Source organism: Varanus komodoensis, unplaced genomic scaffold (genome assembly GCF_004798865.1).
Source record: "Varanus komodoensis strain SLA01 unplaced genomic scaffold, ASM479886v1 scaffold4, whole genome shotgun sequence".
NCBI lineage: Eukaryota > Metazoa > Chordata > Lepidosauria > Squamata > Varanidae > Varanus > Varanus komodoensis.
The window spans coordinates 9,807,654-9,829,817 of NW_025335941.1; the positions used below are offsets into that span (position 1 = coordinate 9,807,654).

The 22,164-nt window shown below is 41.0% G+C and overlaps 1 protein-coding gene across 1 annotated transcript; it reads right to left on the reverse strand.

Annotated features, from left to right (window-relative positions):
- Positions 1 to 11,885: 11,885 nt before the first annotated feature.
- GATD3 (glutamine amidotransferase class 1 domain containing 3) lies at positions 11,886 to 21,059 on the reverse strand. Its single transcript, XM_044441464.1, has 7 exons — positions 20,855 to 21,059; positions 18,610 to 18,662; positions 18,312 to 18,425; positions 17,084 to 17,203; positions 15,637 to 15,729; positions 13,372 to 13,528; positions 11,886 to 12,273 (listed from the first exon to the last, which is right to left on the reverse strand). Exons 1-7 carry the CDS (start codon positions 20,993 to 20,995, stop codon positions 12,145 to 12,147), a joined length of 807 nt encoding a protein of 268 aa, XP_044297399.1. The 5' UTR covers positions 20,996 to 21,059; the 3' UTR covers positions 11,886 to 12,144.
- Positions 21,060 to 22,164: the final 1,105 nt, after the last annotated feature.

The following is a 22,164-nucleotide window of genomic DNA, read 5'->3' on the forward strand; positions in this document are numbered from 1 at the left end:
AATACATTCAATTTATTTGGTGAACCACCCAGAGTGCTCTGGCACTGGTGGACATAAAAGTTAATAAATGAATTTAACAAAGCATAGGCTAGAGACACATGCAAACACAGGGTTAAAGAATATGTTGCCTTCCAGATATGGTTGGACTGCAATTCCCATCATCCTTCACTGCTGGCTGTGCAAGTGGAGGCTGATTGTAGGTGTGGTCCATTCACTGCAGGAGCGTACATCTTCCACCCCTGCACTAACAGAACAAGCCTATTATAATTATTTTATTTCTATACTGGCCAATAGCTGAAGCTCTCTGTTGAGAGCAACTGAGAAATAAGTGCTGCTGAATTCAGTGGGACTCCCAAGTATGTATGTATAAGATTGTACCATAAGCTAAGAATAAATAACAGGCTTAATAAAGCCAGAAATCCTAAATTTATTTTTTTAGAGATTCTGCAGAACTCCAATAATACCGTTACAGTCTGTCTCATAGTTTGGGACTAAATATTTGGAAAAGAGATTTTCAGTTACTTCTCACTGACATTTCAGGAAGCACACCTGAAAAGTGGGCAATTTACAAATAGGCTGCAAATTCTTATTAAAACTTGGGTGACTCAGAAAATATACTTGTTGGAGAATACAAGATTTTACAGAAATTGGATTTTTTCTTTATTTTTTTATGTTATAGTTACAGGAAGATGTCTTGCAATACAATTTTTTGTCAATGCCTAATTTATCCGTCTGTAAGATATGAATAATTCTGCCATATGAATAAGATTGATATTTTTGTTAATTTCTTTCCAAACAATTGTGTCCTGGGTCTCTCTAACATTTTAAAACATGTGATCCATGCACAGAGATGAGTGCTTTTCTTTTGTTCCAGAATGGCAGGTATAGGTGCAGCAACAGTGGTGGATGTATTATTTCTGATGTATTATTGCATGTCTAGCTCACCCTTTTTCCACCTGCAAGGCTCCCTGGGTCCTTTGCATGATCCTCTCCTTTCCATGTGACTCTCACAACGCTGTGAGGGCAGGCAGGCTGACAGTCTGTGCTGTCCTTCACCCTAAGCTTCCTGGGGAGTAGAACCTGGATCGCCTGAGTCTCAGTCCATCACGCAGTCTAACGCCTGACTCCCCCAAAGTCTCAATGTGACTGCAACAAACTAGTTTGCACATGTTTCCTCTACCTCCTGAGGGGACAGCAAGTTACAAAATCTCAAGGAGGTTGGTCTTCATGTTCATTCCCCCAGTTCTATTCACTCACCACCGCATAAGACTGGCTAGTGTTGCTGCCTGCAGCAGAATAAAGACATTTCAGAGCCATTGAACACCTGCTAATAGGTAACCTTTAGTGATCTAACTCCTGAGGTTTCGACCATCTGAGGCTAGAGCTAACCTGGTGGACCAAAATTAGTCCTATCTAAGAAGGGCTTTCCAATCCCTTTTTGTAAGATGTACTTAGGGGCAGAAAACAAGAGCCACTAAGCTTGTGGTCATGGGGATTTTTAACAGCAACATTCTATGGCATATATAATCAAATCCTAAGTCAGAAAGAATGAGAAAATACTTCCACATTATATACTCTGTACAAAGGTTGAAATTTTGGAACGATAAAATTTGCAGTTAGAAGACATGGTGATGTTACCATCTGAGGTAGCTTTAAAGTGGGACTGATTAGGCAAATTCATGAAGGTTAATGTTATCAGTGACTACTAATCATGATGGCTATGCACTTTCAGTAGCAAGGCAAATGAGAATTGAAAAGATCACCTGGAATAGCAAAGGAAGTACTTAGGCACACGGTGCATGGACAAATTGTTGAATTTGCTACTGTGAGGTAGCAATTGCTGCCAACTTGAATGGCTTTTGGGGTGGGTGGAGGATTAGACAAATTAATGAAGCATTTTTTAAGGCCCTGAGCCACTGAACAAGTCAGAGTGCTCATTCATGAGCTGAAATCACATGATTTAAAATGGTTCGTAAAAACAATAGAGTAAAATACAACAAAAACTTAAAAAATATGCGAATTTTAAACAAAAAATTAAGAATGGCAAAAAACACAAATCATGCATAAAAGATAACCCTGTTTTTAAAAAAGTGGGATGGTAATTCCCGCAAGCCCTTGGAGAGCCCAGTATTTTCTTTAAAAGCCTCAGCATGGAGAGCTATTTTAATTTTGAACCAAAAAGCTGGGCCTTGGTGGGGAGGTCACACTAAAAATGGGAGGGGCACCACAGAGAAAGCCCTCCTTGTTGCTGCCCTCTGAACCTTCCTTGGAATTGGCAGACAGAGGAAGGTCCCAGAAGTTGAGCATAGTGCTCAGGTAGGTTGCAGTTGGAACAGGTGTCCCAACAAATATTGTGGTCCTAAGACCAGCACCTTGAATTGGGCCTGGAAGTAGACAGGTAGTGAATGCACATGGGCCAGAGCTGGACTTAGATGTTCAGGCTGATGGGTCCCAATTACCAATCTGCCTGCTGCTCATTTTGCAAGAGCTGCAATTTCCAAACAGTCTACATAGATTACATTACAGTAATCTACTGTAGAGATTAGCAGAGTTTACATTACTGAAGCCAGGATGTGCCTGATAGGAGCATAGGTGGGCTATGTAAAAAGAAGGCTGGTAGAAGGCACTCATTCCATGCCACTGAGGCAGCCTGAGCCTTGAGTGTCAAAGACACACCAAGGAGAACCTCCAAGCTACAAACCTCCTCCTTCAAGGGGAGTGCAAAGCATCCAAAATGGTTTGACCGACTTATATCTGCTCAGAGGACGCACCCACCAACAGCATCTCACTTTTATCAAGATTGAGCTTTAGCTTGTTAGCTCCCACCCAGTCCTCCAGTTTAGGCTCCAGTTTAGCACATTCACAGCCTCACCTTATGAGAGTGAAAAGGATAAGCAGAGCTGTGTGCCACCAGCGATAGCGACGTATTGCAAAACCCGGATTATTCCACCCTGTGGTTTATGTAGATGCTAAATAGCATGTCAGACAGATCCCTGAGGAACTTCATGCTGGAGAAGCCATGGGGTCAAATAATATTTGCCAAGCATCACTTTCCAGAGATGGCCCTCAAAGCAGGAGCAGAATTACTCCTCACCACTCTCAGCTCAGTGAGTTGCCACAGAAGGAATACCATGGTCAATGTTATTGAAAGCCACTGAGAGGTCCAGCAGTATCAACAGGGTCATAAGCACTGTCTCCCAGCATAGGTCAACAAAAGCTGTTTCCATGCCAAAATCCAACCTGAACCTCAAATAAAACGGATCCAGGTAATCAGTCTCATGCAAGAGTGCCTGGAGTTGGCTAGCAACTGCCCACTCCAGAACCTTGCCCAGAAATGGAGCACTTGCTACAGGCCTAACATTATTAATATCTTCCAAGCTGAGGAAAAATTTCTTCAGGAGTGGCCTCAGGCAGCATAGGACCATTAGCTCCCCCAGGGAGGCTTCCACCCTTGCTGGCTTTTATAAGCCAGGAGAGGCAAGGGTCCAGTGGTTGCATGAACTTGTCCACATCCTTGATCTGTACCAAAAGAAACTTATTCAATGAAACAGGATGAGGCTGTGTTCTGGACATCTCATTTGATTCAACAGCTATAACTCTGGAATCTAAGTTCCAGTGGGAATTTTCTTTCCTGGAAGTGCCTAGTAAACACATTGGACCACAGATGGATCTTTGGGCCAGCACATAAGTTCCACATGACCCTAAAAACCTCTGCTGTGTGATAAATGGAATACTGACTAGAGACAGTGGGCTTGTTTCCTTGCCTCCTCCTTGTCTTTAAATATTTGTAGCCACACCAGGGTTCAGTTGCATCTTCTGATAAGAGTGTCCTCCACATTCCACCTTACAGGAATCCTAGGTCAGCCTCTCACTATATATGAGGGTGTGAAAGCTGGACAGTGAAGAAAGCAGAAAGGGAGGAAATTGATGTATCTGAAACATGGTGTTGGATGAAAGGCTAATGAATACCCTTGACTGACAAAAAACAAACAAGCGAGAACTTGCCATTGAAGCAGAGAGAGAAAGGGAGGGAGGGAGGGATAGATGAAGCTGTCATACTTTGGACACATCACGGGACTCACTGGAGAAGATAATAATGATAGGGCAAGTTGAAGGCAGAAGAAGTCTGGCCAAATATAAGATGAATTGAAGCCACAGTGTTGAGTTTACAAGAGCTGGGCAGAGGAATCAAGAACAAGATATTTTGAAAGGCATTTACTCATAGGGTCACCATAAGTTTGAGAGAACTTGACAGCACATGATAACAAGGTCAGCTTCCAACAGTCTGAAGGGCTCACATTGTCCCTATCTTCAAAAAGAGGAAAGAAGATGAGCCTGGGAACTACAGACCAATTAGTCTGATATCAACCCCTGAAAAAAATCTGAAGCAAATTAAAAATCCGATTGCAAGCACCTTGGAAAAAAATGCAGTGATTAACAGGAGCCAACATGGATTATCAAAAAAAAATAATATATATATATATTATTATATATATATATGAGTCTCTCAGACTCATTTAATCTTGTTTTTTGACTGGGTAACCCCCCCAAATGGACAGAGGGAACACTGTGGACATAACCTACCTAGAGTTTACCAAAGCTTTCAACATAGTACAACACAACATTCTAATAAGCAAATTAGCAAAAATTGGACTAGATAGAAAAATTATTAGGTGGATCCGAAATTGGCTGCTAAATTGGACACAAAGAGTGCTCATCAATGGCATCTTCTCAAATTGGATGGAGGTAACTAGTGGATGCCACAGGGTTCAGTCCTGGGCCCAGTGCTCTTCAACATCTTTATTAATGATTTGGATGAGGAAGTACAAGGAAAGATAATCAGATTTGCAGACGATACAAAACTGGGTAGGATAGCAAACATCCTAGACAACAGAATGCAGATACAGGGTGATCTTAATAAATTTAAACACTGGGCTGAAAGCAACAGAATGAGATACAATGAGGACAAGTGTCAAGTCCTCCACGTAGGAAAAATAAACGAAATGCATCAATACAAGATGGGGAATATGTGGCTCAAAAGAACTGAAAAAGTTTTTGAAGTACTTGTGGACAATAGGCTAAATATGACCCAACAATGGGATGCAGCCAGCAAAAGGACAAATGCTATTTTGGGATGCATTAACAGAAGTATTACTTCCAAATCGTGAGAAAACGTAGCTCCCTATACTGCTCACTAGTCAGATCTCAACTGGAATATTATGTCCAGTTCTGGGCACCATGATTTAAGAAAGATGCAGAAAAATTGGAAAGGGTCAGAGGAGGGCAACAAAAAAGATCCAGGGTTTAGAAACACTGCCCTATGAGGAGAGACTGAAAGAACTGGGCATGTTCAGTCCTGAGAAGAGAAGACTAAGCAGGGACATGGTATCACTCTATAAGTACCTCAAAAACAGTAACAAAGAGGAAAGTCAAGATCTCTTCTGGCTGATACCAGAGTACAGGACACAGAATAATCATTTCAAGCAGTGACAACCCAGATTCAGGCTAAACATCAGGAAAAGCTTCCTCATTGTCAGAGCAATATGAGAGTGGAACCAGCTGCTTAGAGAGATGCTGGGCTCTCCCACACTGGAGACATTCAAAAAGAAACCAGGCAGCCATCTGAGTGGGATCTGTAACTTGGTGTCCTGCAACAGCAGAAGTTGGAACTCATGGTCTTCATAGCCTCTTCCAACTCTACTATTCTGTGATTCTATTATTCTAGTGCCTCTTCATTAGTTCCCTGATGCTTTAAGGTTATCCTCCAAGAAAGAGATTTATACACCTTGCTCCCTGTTGGCTTCCTAATACAGAGATAAAGTTCCATTGAAAATAGGACGATTTTGAAAAAGCCTTCCTTGAGTAGCTTTTCCTGCACAGCTCAACACTTCTGCCCATTCTAAACACATTCCAACCATCAGAATCATGCCAGGACACCTCATTTTTCTAATTTAACCCAGTGATGGTGAACCTTTTAGAGTCCAAGTGCCCAAACTACAACTGAAATCCCACTTATCGCAAAGTGCCAACACTGCAATAAAACCTGAAAACTGAGGTTTTAGTTTAGAAAAAACAACTCACAGCCAGTTCAAACACACACACACACACACATATATATCCTTGGCAGTGCACTGACGGGCCATGCGAAAGCTCGGACGAATCATGACTAATGATTTGTGACTCGTGACATCATCGCCTGGCGCCGCTACTCCTTTCCGAGCATGCGCATGGCCCCTATGTGCACTGTTATCCGATGCTTGGCTGCTGGGACAATGCTGGGGTGACCTGGCTTGTGTGGCGACAGAGGGCCCTGCATGCCTACTGTGGCGCATGTCCCATAGGTTCGCCACCACTGTTTTATATTGTCTTCCTGATGTTGATGCTGTTGCAATTTTTGTGTTATTGAAAATTATTTTCAGGGAGTTTTCAGCTGAGATTTACTTTTAAGTGCCACTGTTTTTAAATGTGAGTAAAACACATTTGTAAACTTCTCCTTTTAGAATAAATGGGACTTCATACTCAACTTAGTTGGATTCTACTTTACATAAGAGCCATGCTTAGACCAAAAGTCTATCTAGTCCAGTATTCTGTCCGTACAGTAGCAGAACACCTGTCCATGGGATAGAAGTAGGATATGAATGCAAAAACAGTATATAGGTATACTACATCTGATACTGGAAGGGCAAAAAGTCATCGGGACTAGTAGCCACTGAAAACTTATTCTTCCACAACTTTGCACAGTCCCCTTTGGTGGCTAACACTACATTTTATAGTAAAGAATTCCACAATTTAACTATGCACTGTCTTTACTGCTTCTTTTTAAAATTGTATCCCTAAACATTTTCTCTACATCATGCATAATTCTGAACACCTCTTAACAGATTTATGTGAGGATGAAGTTACTGGTCAGTAATGTCTTCTTTGGGTGTCTGAAATATTCATGTCCTACAAAACACACAGTATCCAAACTGCAACTCCTTTTGGAAAGGGAGCACAGAAAACTATCAAATTTTCCTTATAGCAAAGCAATGCAAATTCCATATTGTGGAAGTGCAACTTCCTTTCTACACAGATCTGCTAGGCAGGGAAAAGATGTCTGAATTCCCCAAAACTAGGCAACAGCCCCATATTCATTGCACAATGAAAGTCATCTGAAAAGTTGAGCGGGGCAGAACTGTTTCTGGTTTCTTCTGAAATAGAAAATACAATATTCCACACTACTGTCCTCTTAAAAAGAAACCAGCTTGCTAAAAATTGGCAAGGTCAGTGTCAAAGAATGTGTGTATTAGTTGGCAAGCTTTCATAGCTTATCTTGGGCTGGCAGAACACGGAAGCCCAGAAATTCCCTAATTAGCAGCCACTCCTAAGAAAGGCCTTTACATATAATTCTGGAAACTCTGAAATGAAGTATGTAGGTTATACACTGACTCTAGAAATGCAACTCTTTCACTGCACTTCCATGAACTTGAGAGAACTGTTAATAGTTTCTCTTCATCTTCCTAGGAAAGCCCCACCATGTTTCCCTACTATTATAACTCTGATTTAAGAAGATATGAAACTAAGTCATGCTACAAGACTTTGGAATTGATCTTTCCCTTACATATGAAATACAAAACTGAGAACAAGTGGGGGAGATATTTTGCAGGACAACTGCAAGTTTTAGTATCCAAAGCGATAGTCGTGCTAATCTGATGCAGTCAACACAGTTTTGTGACATCTTTAAATATGAAGGGTGCAACCCAATGCATGTCTACACAGGAAAAAGTCCCCCAAATTCCCAGTATTCTCCAGTCAGCCATGTTGCCTGGTGAATACTGGGAGCTGTAGGGCTTTTTTCTGCTTAAACAATCATAGGACCGTGGCTTGTGGACTAGTCTAGTTCATCATATCCATGAAGTGTTACTATAAATTGGCAACAGTGTAAAAAGACAGAACTAATTTGACAGACATGCACACACATGCACAAAGAGACAGAATCATGTCGAAGATGAATCATAACCCAATTTTCATTGAAGCTTAAATGCATATAAAGTGCTTAACAGTGACTATTCACAAAGCAGTATTAAGAATAACGACATAGACATCCTAGCATTGGTAAGTTATAGGCATTAATCAGCATCTGTTTTGAATGGTCACTGTAACAGCTTTACATACACATAACAGAGTGGACTGGAGGGATTAAAAGGAGACTTGGAAGTTCTGCTAAACTGGACTGGCAGGAAGTGTCAGCTAATCATATTAAATTTATGTTGTTTCTTGGAAATTCTATTCCCGTGTGGAAAAGAGTTGCAGTGAAATGAAATAATTCATAGTATCTGTCCATAAAGACACTTTTTGCCAAACTGCTTTTTAAAAAGTTAGAACGCGATATAGTTTAACTTTAGCCAATCTACTTCTAATTTAAGTGACAGCAGAGCCCTCAATAGCAGTGTTACTTGCTGAAACGGGACAATTCGCAACAACTGTCAAACTGCCGTTTTCTATGTTACATGCAGTTAAGCCATCAGCCTTCAGGACAGCCCCACACAGAGTGCACTGCAACCCAGACTGAAGGTCTCTGGGGCTTGCAATATCATGGCCAAGCTATTGATTTTTTAAAATTGTCAGAGTTATATAAAAAAGCTAACACTCTCCCTTGCTTTTTAAGGAAGATGTTACACCTTTAAAGTGGTTATTTCCTATATGTGAGGAAAATCTTACAACCACACGAACCATGTAACCATCGCCTGGTGGGGGAAGATAAGGGAATTTGGGGCAAAAGAGGAACTACAACTAAACATAAACCACACCCCTGAAGCAGAACCGGATTTCTCTTTGTGAAAGGACATGAACCATCATGTGTACAGCGGGACAGGAAATCTGGGTAAAATTCTTAAGTTTTTCATGCAACCAGCAAAAATATCTGGAAAATTCCATTTGCAGGACCAAGCTTTGAAATGTTTTTCATATACGGACCAAAGGAATCTAATTATTATTTTTCCGAGCATAACTCTCCAAAGGTTTTTGAATATGTGAACATTTTAGGGCGCTGTATTTTTATCAACTTTTTTTACCCCTAGGTTGATTAAAAAATCTTTTTTTAGTAATACTGTTCCACTGATTTATTGGATTTCATTTTTATTTTTTCTTTATTCTTTATGGATTCAGCACATTAGACAAGAGGTATGATGAATGTTTTATCCATATACTAATTTATATCCTCCATAAAGCATGGAAAACCCCAGAAAATTCCCTTAAGTCAATTTTTCAGAAGTTTCAAAGCAAAGCACATAGGAAAAGCCTCATGTAGAACCACCTCTGTGAAGGTTTTTTCCAGTCCACACTAAAATAAGGGAATAAGGCCAAGTTTCAGTATAAACAAGTGAAGCAACCACTGTGCAGTCAAAAGGTAAGGAGTATTACTTCAAAATATGGCTTCCTAGCCATTCCAATGAGTACAGCTAACATGTCCTATCCCATAATCTTGCCCTGATGATGCCTCTGTGAAATAGCAGTGAGCTTATTCATTCACAGACAATGATTTGATATGTCTTGACAGCTTTGACAGAAGATACTTCCTTACAGGAACATGGCTTCAGAAAATAGCTAAGAAATATGGGGAAGTTTAAATTACATTTACATACATACATTTACATTACATACATACACACATGCAAATTACATTTACATACATACATACATTTACATACAGTAACCTGGAATGTAAGATCCATGAATCAAGGCAAGCTGAATGTGGTCAAATGAGATGACAAGACTGAACATTGACATCTTAGGAATTAGTGAACTAAAATGGACGGGAATGGGTGAATTTAATTCAGATGACCATCAGGTATACTACTGTGGGCAAGAATCCCTCAGAAGAAATGGAGTAGCCTTCATAGTCAATAAAAGAGTAGGAAATCAGTACTGGGATGCAATCTCCAAAATGACAGAATGATCTCAGTTCGAATCCAAGGCAAACCATTCAACATCACAATAGTCCAAGTCTATGCCCCAACCACTGGTGCTGAAGAGGCTGAAGCTGACCAGTTCTATGAAGGCCTACAACACCTTCTACAATTAACACCCAAAAATGATGTCCTTATCATCATGGGGGATTGGAATGCTAAAGTAGGAAGCCAAAAGATAACTGGAACAACAGGCAAGTTTGGCCTTGGAGTACAAAATGAAGCAGGGTACAGGCTGGTAGAATTTTGTCAAGAAAATACGATGGTCATAGCAAACACTCTTTTCCAACAACCCAAGAGATGACTCTACACATGGACATCACCATGTGTAGATCAAACTGTACTTTTTGGCCATGCTACAAACCATTGGTTCTTTGTGCAGTTATGTGCTGCACAAAGCCAAAAATGTTCATTGCTGAGAAAACACCATTCCCACAGAAAAGCATGATGGTGGCACCAGCATGTTGTGAGAATGCTTTTTCTCAGCAGAGACTGGGCCAGGATTGAGGGCAAGATGGAAGGAGCTAAACACAGGGCAATTTTAGAGGGAAATCTGTTTCAGTTTGTAAGGTATGGGGCAGAGGTTCACCTTCCAGCAGGAGAATGATCTCTAAACATTCAGCCAAAGTAACACTGGAAACTTTCCCTCTATAGGTAGTCACATTATGGCTGGTATTACAAAATAATAGATTTGGGTGCTTACTGAATGGTAGCCAGCATTGTTGGGCTCAGATTATTTATTCATAGGTCTTTGTGATTAATAGATTTCTTCTCATGATTATTGAAGTTCTGCAATAGAAAAAATGGGGAAACTAACATGATAATCCTGTTATTGGACAGGATTCTAACTAATGCTATTCCCAGATAAGCTGCAGTAAAGGAAGGTCACTTTGAGCATAGCTCATTTGTTTACAGAAGAAAATGGTAGCATGCAAGTAATCTTTATTTTAAAATGTTATGGTTAAAATTGGCTGGAAGACAGTAAACTTAAAGTAGTGCCAGGCAATAATACTTCTAGTGGTCCTATTCTTTAAAAGAGTTGTTTGCTAGCAGGTTGTAGATATTATGAAGAGGGATATTTGCTATGGAAAGGAGACATATTTTGCAAAATTTTTATTTCCATACTAATTTTCTTCGATCATTTCAAACATACCATAAGTTGATAAACCTTTAACTCAAGATGATATCTGGGTCAAGTTAATGATCAAGCTAAATAGACCAAATAGATGTGCACTTCAACAAATGTGAAGGCTATATCTTATCCAGTCTTTAAGCTTACATTTAATTGCAATAAAAAGTTTCATTCATGACCCTCTTTTTCCTCCAAATCCTTTTTTAGTATGCTGTTTGCATAGTTTTTTCAAGAAATTTTAACTCTTACATGCTCCAACATTCAGGTAGATATTTTAGATGTCATTATTTGCAAAGAATATTTAAGTAGAATTCTTAAGAATTCTGCAAACTGATTGTAAATGATAATCTAAATATACTTGCCCCAGTCAGGAATTCATTATTTTATTCCTGCTGTATGGGTTCTGATGACAGCTGCAATCCTTATCAAGGAATTTTGTAGTATCTCATATTTTGTGTCATGTTCAAGCAATATATTACCAAATCACCAGGATTGTTTTCCTCTTTTTTCATCTGGAGATGAAGCCCAAAAATGTTGTCATACTTACCCAAAGGTGTAGCACCAAAAAACAAAACTCTTAATTTTTCAGTTCTTGATTCATACATTCCATTCACTGACTACAACTATTCCATTCACTGAATACAACTATTAGTAATTCCAATACCAATTTCTGCAGTGTTCAGGTCACTAACTTATCTATCTCATTATGATTTCTACAGTAATATAACCATTGTGATCATGTAACATGTAGAAAAGTCTTTGCAAAGGAAGCATAGGTGATCAGGAAAATTTTAGAATTCATAATGTTTTCCTTGCTTAATTCAATGTTTATTGAATAGAATTTATGCAGCAATTATCCCCAGAATACTACACAATTTGTCATCTGTAGCATATTTCAAGAAGTGCCATTGATATAACGAATCATGATTGAGCAGATTTAAGGGGCTCCAGTGTTGGAAATTGTACAAGTCAGTCCAGTACAATCCTAAGTCCCTTACCAAGTCAACATTATCAGGGCCGTAACCTTCCTAAAAGCTTGTGTTACTATTGTGATGACCATCGCCTTCATTTTCCTGCCAGCTTCAACACATTTTGCACCATAGCCCCAATACCATCAAAGATATGATGCAGTTCAGTTTCACACATAAAGGCTGGGGTAGTTACCACCTTGTGGTTTGTGTCCACATGAGCTTCATAGACAGCAATTAAGGAAAACACAGTGACTAAAACCAAGCAACAGAACACATGCCTTTCAAGAACCCAACCACCTAAAACCCATGTTGCAGTCTGCCAATCTTGCTGTTGCTCACTTGGTTTACCCAACATTACATACCATTGTGGGTTGTCGCCAGGGGGTGGTTCAGGGTAGTTTGCCGTGATGTCTGAACCTAGAGCACATCACATTATTGTCCCCGTGAACAAGCCCTGCAGGGAACCTACAGCTCATTAGCTCACTCGGGGTTGCTTGCTCTGATATCCAAGCCAGGCTGTGTGACTTCATCATGGATCAGGAACTGCAAGGGAACTGCCCAGCAAGAGGAACAAAACCTGCAGCTCTGTTAGTCCCTCTGACATCCTCCCTCATCCCTTGTCCATGTTCTCCCATCCTGAAAATAAGGAAGATTAGTCCACGGGGATTGCCAACTCATGAGCAAAATTGCTCTCATTAGATTGCAAAAAGGAAATATTTGCGTACTTATGAACATGCCAACGCATTTGAAAACTTTCAAAATAATCAGTGTTTTGAGTATAGGCACAAGACCACCTGTCTACTATTTAGGGATAGAGTCTGCTTCCCATACTTTCTCATCTGTGGTAGTTACACCATGGTTTCCTCCAGCTTATGGTGATCCTATGAATAAATGCACTCCAAAGGTTTCACATGCTGCTTGAAAAGTTCCACCAGCCAGCTGTTTTACAGCACTAATGCAAGCTTGTCACCTCTCTCCAGTGGTCTCCCTTGTCAGCTGCCAGACACACACATGGGCTACTAATCAATGATGGAGATGTGTAACTTATGTAAATTTCAAGACAGCAGAGTGATCGGTATGTATGCATAATTTAGTGTGTACTAGTATAGTAAGGTGTGTGGATAAATTACATAAATTTCACAGAAGGGAATCTGAATATGTACACTTGCAAAAGACTGAAAAAAACTTTTAAAAAGGTTGCAAATGCACTCAGGATGCTCTAATTTTTTGTTGATTTCGGTGGAATTTGTTTCCAAATGTGTACCAGTTTGAGGAGAGAAAAACATTCTTCAATTCTGTCTTAATCCAGTAAAAAGGATATTGTCACTTCTCTGATGAGGTGTTTTCCTCCCAGTGCTTTAATGGCCCCAGCAGTTCCAGCATAAGGCCATTTACCACCTTGTTCTTCTTCATGTCCTACAGTGACTTCAGTGCCAGGAAGGACTTTTGCAGCCAGGACTGGGGAAATGCAGCATAGACTAAAATAAAGCAGACCATAGTCTTTACTAAGGTTCCTGAGTAGAAGATTTACTGTCACGTGCAAACTTAAACAATTGCACTTTGCTTCTCTTGCAAAAATTTAGCACACATTAAAACACCACCTCTGCAAAGCGGGGTAAAATTAGTGAAATCTTAACAAATTTCAAAGCAGCAATGGCAGTCTCAACCCAACAGGATTAAGACGGTAAAGTGAGGAAAAGTCTTCAAATAAGCATCTAAAAGCGAGCTGTTGTTGTGACAAGCTCTACTATGGGTGCAACAATCCTATGGTTCCAGGACAGAATCTATGGGATTGTTTGGATCACAAAACAGTACTGACCTTGTGGCATCCTCATTCGGAGTGCCCTCCCTCCTCCGCAGGCCACATGGAAAGAACTATCCCACCTGCTTCCGAGGTTGCAAAGCAATACCAAAGAAAGGCTTAATGGGCTTTCTAAGGGGCAGGAAGGAGGGGAGACTGGCACCACCCAGACATAATTTGTCAGTGTCTCAGGCTTCTTCCTTCTTCCCATGTGCAGCAGTCTGACAGCTGCTTTGTGGGGCGACCTTTGTCTCTATGCTCCTCCCACCTCATAAGATAGATAATTCTCCAAGGTCAGTGAGTTATGAAAATTTCTAATATTCAGAATGTTATTGAATTGTGCCATTAATATATTAACTCCATTATCACACTATGTTTTAGTAACATTGTATGAGAAGTCAAAAATATTTTAAGGGTCAAACTAGACATTACACAGGAAATTGATATAGCAATCTCTTGATTTTTAAAAGCAGTTCTTGGTGGTGAAAGAACATTTTAGGAAAGGAGCTGCATAAACTTTTTGCTTCTAAAAATGACTACCACTCCATTTGCTTGCCTGTCCACAAGTTAAAACTGTTGGGGAGAACAATGTTTACTGATTGGAGAAAAAAGAGTTTAGAAAATAAAGTTTAGCAGTCCCCTCCCATGTTGTTTCTCCATTCCTGAAGGCAGCTGCTCACAGCTGCTTTAAGAGAAAGAAATACTGAGTAATGGTGCTGTTTTTTGCACATTTACCAAATAATACTTTGCTTGATGTATGGGAAAACATGCGGAAGATTATTGTCTGGCGAGGAGTTAGGTGACATGTCCCATTTCTTCTCATGTTGCCATGATCAAGTACATTGATTTATGTTGAGTCTTCAGCTATACAATGAAATGTGTTTATGTTTCTCATCTTCTATTCTCCCAGGCCTAGAGCATTCGGGAGGATCCTAGATTAATCTGGAGTTGTTTAGCTCAAAGGCCAGGTGTTGGGCATGCATAGAATGGAAGTTAGAGAGTCAGAAGCATTCAACTATAAAACCAGGAGGGTGAGAGCTTGAATTTGGGAGCTTCTATACAGATCAGGTGCCAGATGCTGTGTGACTGATGGCCTGGGGTCTCTCTCACTGACTAACCAGGGCTCCTGGCAGCTGAAGGAGAGAAGATATTCTTGCAAGGTATAAATGCTGTTTTGTTTGCTTGTGGATAGATAAAGCATTACTTTTCCTTCACCTACTGGCATGCTCATTGCCTCCAAATCCGAAAAGAACCCCTGCCTCCTGGCAGAACAATTGGAATACCAGGAGAAATGCTAACAGCATAATGGATGTTTTATGAAAGAGAAATGTATTGGGAGAAATTATCAGATGGGACTTTAAACTGGAGAAACTCCACACACTGAAGTGTGTTAGGGAAACAGGGCAGTTGAGAGTTGAGAAATTGACTTTGATTAAGACCCAGAGGCAGAAGAAAGATGGATAAGGAGGCAGCACAGGGACCTCGGACAACATGGGTGAAAGAAACGAAACCTGAAGAAATTAGGATCCAATAGTGAAATGCAAAAAATGCATAGATTACAGGAAAAATAAGTCTGGAAGCCAGGAGGCAGTGCAAGAAATGAGCAGTGGACATATCTTGAACCACAGTCCCATAGATGCTGTGTTCAGTTTGACCTGCAGAGCTGACAGTTGTACAGGTATGAACTAAGTCTTAGCCTGAAAGCAGGTATGTACCACTTCATATGAGTTTTGTTTACCTCACAGAAGTAATTTTTAGGAAGGCTCCCTTATAAAATTTACATACCCAATAGGCTTCCCAGATTTATGGAATTCCTTTAGTACACGTTCAACTTCTTTGTCCACTTTACAGTCTTTCCCATCCACAGCAAATGTGGACCTGCCACAAAAAAAGGAAACCAATTGCATGGCATAGAATATATTACTCTATAAACCATATGCAGCATAAAATATATCACTAAGAAATACACAAACAAAACAAAGTATAGTAAAAACAGCAGCAACACCTTAAATTCAACCTAAGCAGCTAGGGCTGGGAGGCATTTATTTATTTATAAAAACATTTTATAACATCCCCTTTCACCCTACAGTGCCCAAGGATTCTTTTGTCCAAAAACTAAGGAAAGGCATAATAAATATGTCCCAGCTTAGCAGCACTCCTCTCCAGGCATGGTAAACTGCACCTCTGGTGACCCCAGAGTTTGTTTGTAGGATGGAATACACAGTACAGCTACCACATGAGGTGGCTTAAATCTCTTCTCATGCTGGTCCATTAAAATGCAGTTGCTCACAATAGTGATCAAGCAATTTTATCTCAGTAAATGAATCTTCCTACAGCTCTGTACAAATGACTCACCACACAAAACAGATGAGAAACTGCTCTCAGATGTGCCCTGCCCAATTTCTGCAACAAGTGACCAATTAAACAGGAGTGACTTCTCCTTTAAGCAGCCAGCAACAACTGGGTCTTAAAAACCTGAGCAGGGGTACACGAGAGCCTCTTTAAAAAGTTTTATTGGCATGCAGATGCAGAGAAGCCTTTTGGGGAAAAAAGTCATTGCTGGGTTAGCCTTCTGGTCACTTGCTGTAGTGAAAATCCCCTCTATTGGACAATTCGGCTTTTTAAAAAGTTTTCACTGGTGTCAAGTGAAGCTTTTTCTCCAAAGCCTCAATACCAAGATGCAGTCAGAGAAGGGGAAAGAGAAATAGGGGCAAAGAGAGAGAAGAGAGGTGTGTGTGCATGAGTGTACAAAAATGAGTTTTGCTCTGTTTTCACTCATTTGGCTGCAACCCCACCCACCTTAGAACGTCCCGATTTTTCCCAAAGAAATGCAGCCTGTTGTGAAAGAAAGGTTAGACAATGCATCTGCTAACCACAGTTAAAGAGAGCTGATAAAGACTTACCATTAACAGCTCCACTGAAAGAAAAAAGTACTATGTATCGGTTCAGTCTTTCAGTAAGATAAAATACTAAAATGAACCACAAGAGAAACTTTATACAGGTCATTATACTTCACCTACAATAAAACAGACCCATTTGGGCATTAGTGCTGCAAAGTCAAAAACTCCCCAAAACAAATCTTCATAAGCAGCATTACATTCAGTGTTGAGACTGGGAGTTTTCAACACATATACACCAATGGTAATATTTACTCTTATGAAATATGAAGTCTGTATGAACAGAGCTACACTATAGATGTATATCATGTTATCTTGTAAAATTAAATACTCACAGGTTTTTAGCCGCTCCAAAGCCTCCAGGAAATATGACAGCATCATGATCCTTTGCAGTAAGTTTAGCTAAGTCCACAACTTTACCACGAGCAATCCTTGCTGATTCTACCAAGACATTTCTTAAGGGGAAAAAAGGGCACAAAGGGAAAAGCAATAGCAGTGTGGGTTCACTGTTTTCAAGAGACCCACAAAAAGGACAGTGCACCTTATTTTTTCAACATATAAAGAAAATACACTAATTCTGAACAAGGATCAAAGCTACAAAGGAATTCCACTTAAAATTCTCAATACATACTTCTAATCATAAATGTAAATTGAATTAAAGTCTTTACAGACTTTCACAAATGTCATCAAAGAGGACTGGTGGTATAGCATCCAGAACAATCAGAACTGTGATTGGAATAAAAGGGACTTTACATATAAAATTTGCATATATCTGGATGTAAAAGACAATCCAGAAAACAGGTATTAGAGCAACCTTATTTCAGTTAGCCCAGCTTCCCACAGATAATGCTTTCAATATAAAAAGTATTGCAATATTGTTGTTGTTTAGCAAATTTGCATCTGACCCATCACAACCCCATGGACAACATCCTCCAGGCCTTCCTGTCCTTCACCATCCCCCGGAGTCCACTCAAGCTCACACCAACTGCTTCAGTGACTCCATCTAGCCACCTCATTCTCTGCCGTCCCCTTCTTCTTTTTCCATCAATTGTTCCCAGCATTAGGCTCTTCTCCAGGGAGTCCTTCCTTCTCATTAGGTGGCCAAAGTATTTGAGTTTCATCTTCAGGATCTGGCCTTCTAAAGAACAGTCAGGGTTGATCTCCTCTAGGACTGACTGGTTTGATCGCCTTGCAGTCCAAGGGACTCGCAGGAGTCTTCTCCAGCACCACGATTCAAAGGCCTCAATCCTTATGGTCCAACTTTCACAGCCATACATTGAACTGGGAAAACCATAGCTATGACTATATGCACTTTTGCTGGTAGGGTGATGTCTCTGCTTTTTAGTATGCTGCCTAGTTTTGCCATAGCTTTCCTCCCCAGGAGCAAGCGTCTTTTCATTTCTTGGCTGCAGTCCCTGTCTGCGGTGATCTTGGAGCCCAGGAAAATAAAATCTGTCACTACCTCCATTTGTTCCCCATCCATTTGCCAGGAAGTGATAGGCCCAGATGCCATGATCTTAGTTTTGTTTATTGTAATGTAGCATACTCTAAATTAGCTCTTACCTTGTTTCCCTCTCAATTGGTTCCCCTTTGCTGTGGTCAATAACATGCATCTGAGAAATATTTGGAGCATACATTTGAACACTGGCTCCACCACGACTCAAATGGACCAATATGCTATGAAAGACAAAATAAAGAGCACATTAAAGTGCATTTTACCTTACAACCAAGTCTTGACAGAAAATATCACTCCAACATACTCAAGTGAGAAATCATCCAGCACTGTAATGTTATCTTAGTTTATTGCTCAGTAAATCTGATCATTATCTTGGGGTTCTTATAATTATACAAATATGCTTACGCAGAGGCTTCATGGATTTCAGTGCCATCATAAACACCACATCCAGAAAGAACCTGCAAAAAGAAAATCAGTAACTGACTTGAAAGTCTCTGATTGACCACTGCAGGAACAGAATGCGGGACTAGATAGGCCTTTGCTTTGATCCAGCATGATTTTTCTTATGGTCAAGATCACATGTCCTGAAGGAACAAATATACTGGAAATAAAACAATGACTGCCAGATTTATCAGATGAAACTGCTATTGATACAGTTAACACAATTGACATTAGCTGAAAAACCCAGCTGTGGAATAGGGAAAACCTGTTTATCCTCTCAGAAAAATAGCCATACCTTCCTCATCTGTCTTTTCACACTTCTAATTTTCTACTAAGACCTACTTTGCAATGCCCACTAATAACTAGCACAGTGATTTATCATTAATTGTAATGACACATTGCCATTCTCAGATTGCATGAAATTCTAAGCCCCAAGTTTTGCATAAAGATTGTAGAGATAGTCATTATTCCTGCTGAGGGAAAGCTGTGCTTTACTACACTCTTGAAACAAGCTTTTCATAGGGAAATAAACACTTATTTATTACATTTTTATACCATCCAATAGCCCAAATGTTCTCTTACACTTCTGTCTAATGTACATTTGGAAGTAAAACTCTAATCCCCTCTACTTATCTCGGAGTAAGGGCAATTAAAACAGTGTTTTCTTCAAGTTCACATGCATAGGATTGTTCCAGTAGTTGGCAATTTGTGGCACTGCAATTGTTGGATGGCAGCTCCTGCCATCCCTTACCATTATTAGCTCTGCTGGCAAGGACCAAAGGGAGTTGCATTCCAACAACATTTGGAAGGCCATAAGATGTTGACCCAGTATAAGGAATTTAAGACAAGAGAGTGGCATAGTATCTAGAATGCTGAACTGGGAAGACCTTGGTTCTAGGCTAAATTCTGCCATGAAGCGCACTGGGGGACTTTGGGACACTGATTCTCAGCCTATCTTGCCTCACAGGGCAAAAATAGGGATTGCCTTGGATCTTATGGACACAAACAGGGTGTCGATGTAACAAATAAATAAGACATGTCTTCTAGAGTATACTTTGTTCTCCAATTCTGTAGATTTTTTCTTCTGCACACCTTTGGAAACAGTTGTATAGTCCAGAAAGGCTAGCACATTTTTAATAATATAACCTTTATGGATTAGAGTACACTGCAGAAGAGAAAGTTAAGTGGCAACAAGAAAACATTCTTCAAATATCTGAAAGACTATCATGGAGAAAGGGGGCAGAACTGGCCACTGTTACTCCAGAGACAGGATCAGAACCAGTGGGGGGAAACTGCAAGAAAGTTTTCAGTTACACACTATTAAGAAAGTCTTAACAGTGAGGGATATTTGGCAGTGAAACAGCCTGAATAAGAAATTGGTAGGTTCTCCTTTGTGGCAAAGTTTTAAGCAGAAGATGCTTAAGAAATTCTCAAGAAATATTAACAAGATTTAGTTACACTTTTAGGCAAGCTTTATTCCACTGAACTTCATTTTTTCAAAGGCAGTCACTGACTACCTAACATTACCACTGAGACTACAAGTCTAAATCACTTAGAAGCTCAACTGATACTCAAATTTACTTCTGAAAGCTTATGCAATGATCTTGTTAGCTTTCAAGATGTCACAAAACTCATTGTTTGGCCTGTATGAGAATAACACAGCCGCCCCTCTGAATAACTATGCATAGGAGTGTCTTATAAACTAGTCACGGGAACTGTAGCTCAGCTAACTTCTCCCCAAGGTATTTATTTATTAGATTTTTAGCCCACCCCATTAACCATAAGGCTCCCAACCAACCATCAGAAGCACCTGCCCTTTAACTCCAAAGGACCCCAAAATACGCCAAATGCCTGGAGTTTAAAATTAATAGTGTTAAAAGCTCATAGAGGTGCCTGCTTTTATTTGATGGTGTTCATTAACTTTCAACAAGTACATGGAAAGCAGAATTTCAGCGCATGCGGCTTTGCTCAGCAGCGTGCATCTGGGAAAGGGGTGTGGAACTCGCAACCTATTGAACTTCTGCCTGCGAAAGGCACAGGCGCCCCCCAGCGGCGAAGGAGGGTTCCAGAGCCGTAGAGAAAAGACTGCCCGCAAGAAACACGCATAGGGGAACACGAATAGCGGAGGGGCCCATCCCCTCCTCGCACCAGGCTGGCACGCTTGGCCCCGGCTGTGTCTGCCTGCTGCTGGTGGCAGCCATGGACTCACCACCGCGACTTTGGCCCCGCGAAGGCGCTGCGCCGAGCCATGAAACGCGGCAGCTGCGGGGGCGGCCAGAGCGCCCCTCGGCGAAAGGAGCGCCGAAGACAGGCGAGGCAGCCTCCAGCTCGCGGCCCTGGCGGCCAACATTGCTGCTCCGCAAGGAGAGGACGGGGCGGACGGGAAGGCGCCGAGAGCCGAGCCGGGCCAAGTGGCGCAGGAGCGCTTCAGTAGCGGCTCTGTGGGCCGCAACGCAGCAGCTCCACCGCGCGGCGGGGAGGCCTCTCTGCACGCCAAGCGCCCAAGGTTGCCTGCAGCGGCCCGTGTTCGCCCCGGGGCCTCGCTGCTGAATAAGGCACATGCTCTTGCAAGGCCTGTCATGGCTGCACGGAAATGCTCGGTGTTGTGCCGGCTGCTTTGGTTAGAGCAATGCAACGAACGTAGGTTAGACCAGCGCTGCCTCCCACCTACTGGATGCATGCACCCCTTCGTCTTCTCTGCACTCCTTCTTTCCCTTAACAGACGAGGGGGCAGATGCTCGCCCGACGATTTACAATCATGAAGAACAAAGAAATCACCAAACAGCAACGAACATTTCAAAATACTAGGGTCAGTATGGTAACTGCGGAAGGGCTTACCCTACCCTCTAAATATGTTTGACTTTCCACAAATAAGAAAGTGGCACTGCCAAGAAGCCTTTTTCCTTGGTAGCCATTCATCTCACCATCAACCGCTATAAAGCCTCCAGTGATGATCTTAGCAATCAGTCATCTCATCACAAGATAACCACTTATTATGCAAAGCAAGGCAGCTGCCTTAAGCAGCAGATATTAAGAGTTGCAAAAGGAAAGCCGATTGTTGATTCATTATTAGTACATTCTTATTCCCAGGCACTTGGGGATTTATTTTACCTCAGTTAGCAAAATAACTTAAAGAGACATAGTTGCATCTCAAGCTGCCTTGCTCATCCAATTCAGCATTTTATTTGCAGCTTTTATTCCAGGTCCTTTAGCCAAAAACCGCTGGAAAGCAGCTTATTACATTTAAATCCTATCTTTTCCCTCTTGTTTACACAGCCCTCACTCGCAACCTTAGGAAGTAGGCTGGGGCCTATCTGAAGAGGTATTGAGGGTGACAGTTTATTTCTCCCTCTCCTGCTTACACAACAGTTGATTGGAATGTCCTCTATAAACAAGAGAAAGTCCCAGTCCCAGCTTGGTAGACCACAGCAATCACAGTTCAGATCTTGGCACTTGCATTTAATGCCCTAGGTTAAGTCTGAGGACTAAGTACCTAAAGAAACAACTCATCCCACATTA

Excerpts from the sequence above, each read along its gene's own strand:
- GATD3 (XM_044441464.1), bottom strand. The coding sequence starts at position 20,995 with ATGTTGGCCGCCAGGGCCGCGAGCTGGAGGCTGCCTCGCCTGTCTTCG. Across the intron at positions 18,663-20,854 it reads GCGGGGCCAAAGTCGCGGTG|GTTCTTTCTGGATGTGGTGT; the intron begins GTGAGTCCATGG and ends TTCTTTTTGCAG. Across the intron at positions 15,730-17,083 it reads TTTGGAGCGGCTAAAAACCT|GTCCACATTTGCTGTGGATG; the intron begins GTGAGTATTTAA and ends TTTTTGTGGCAG.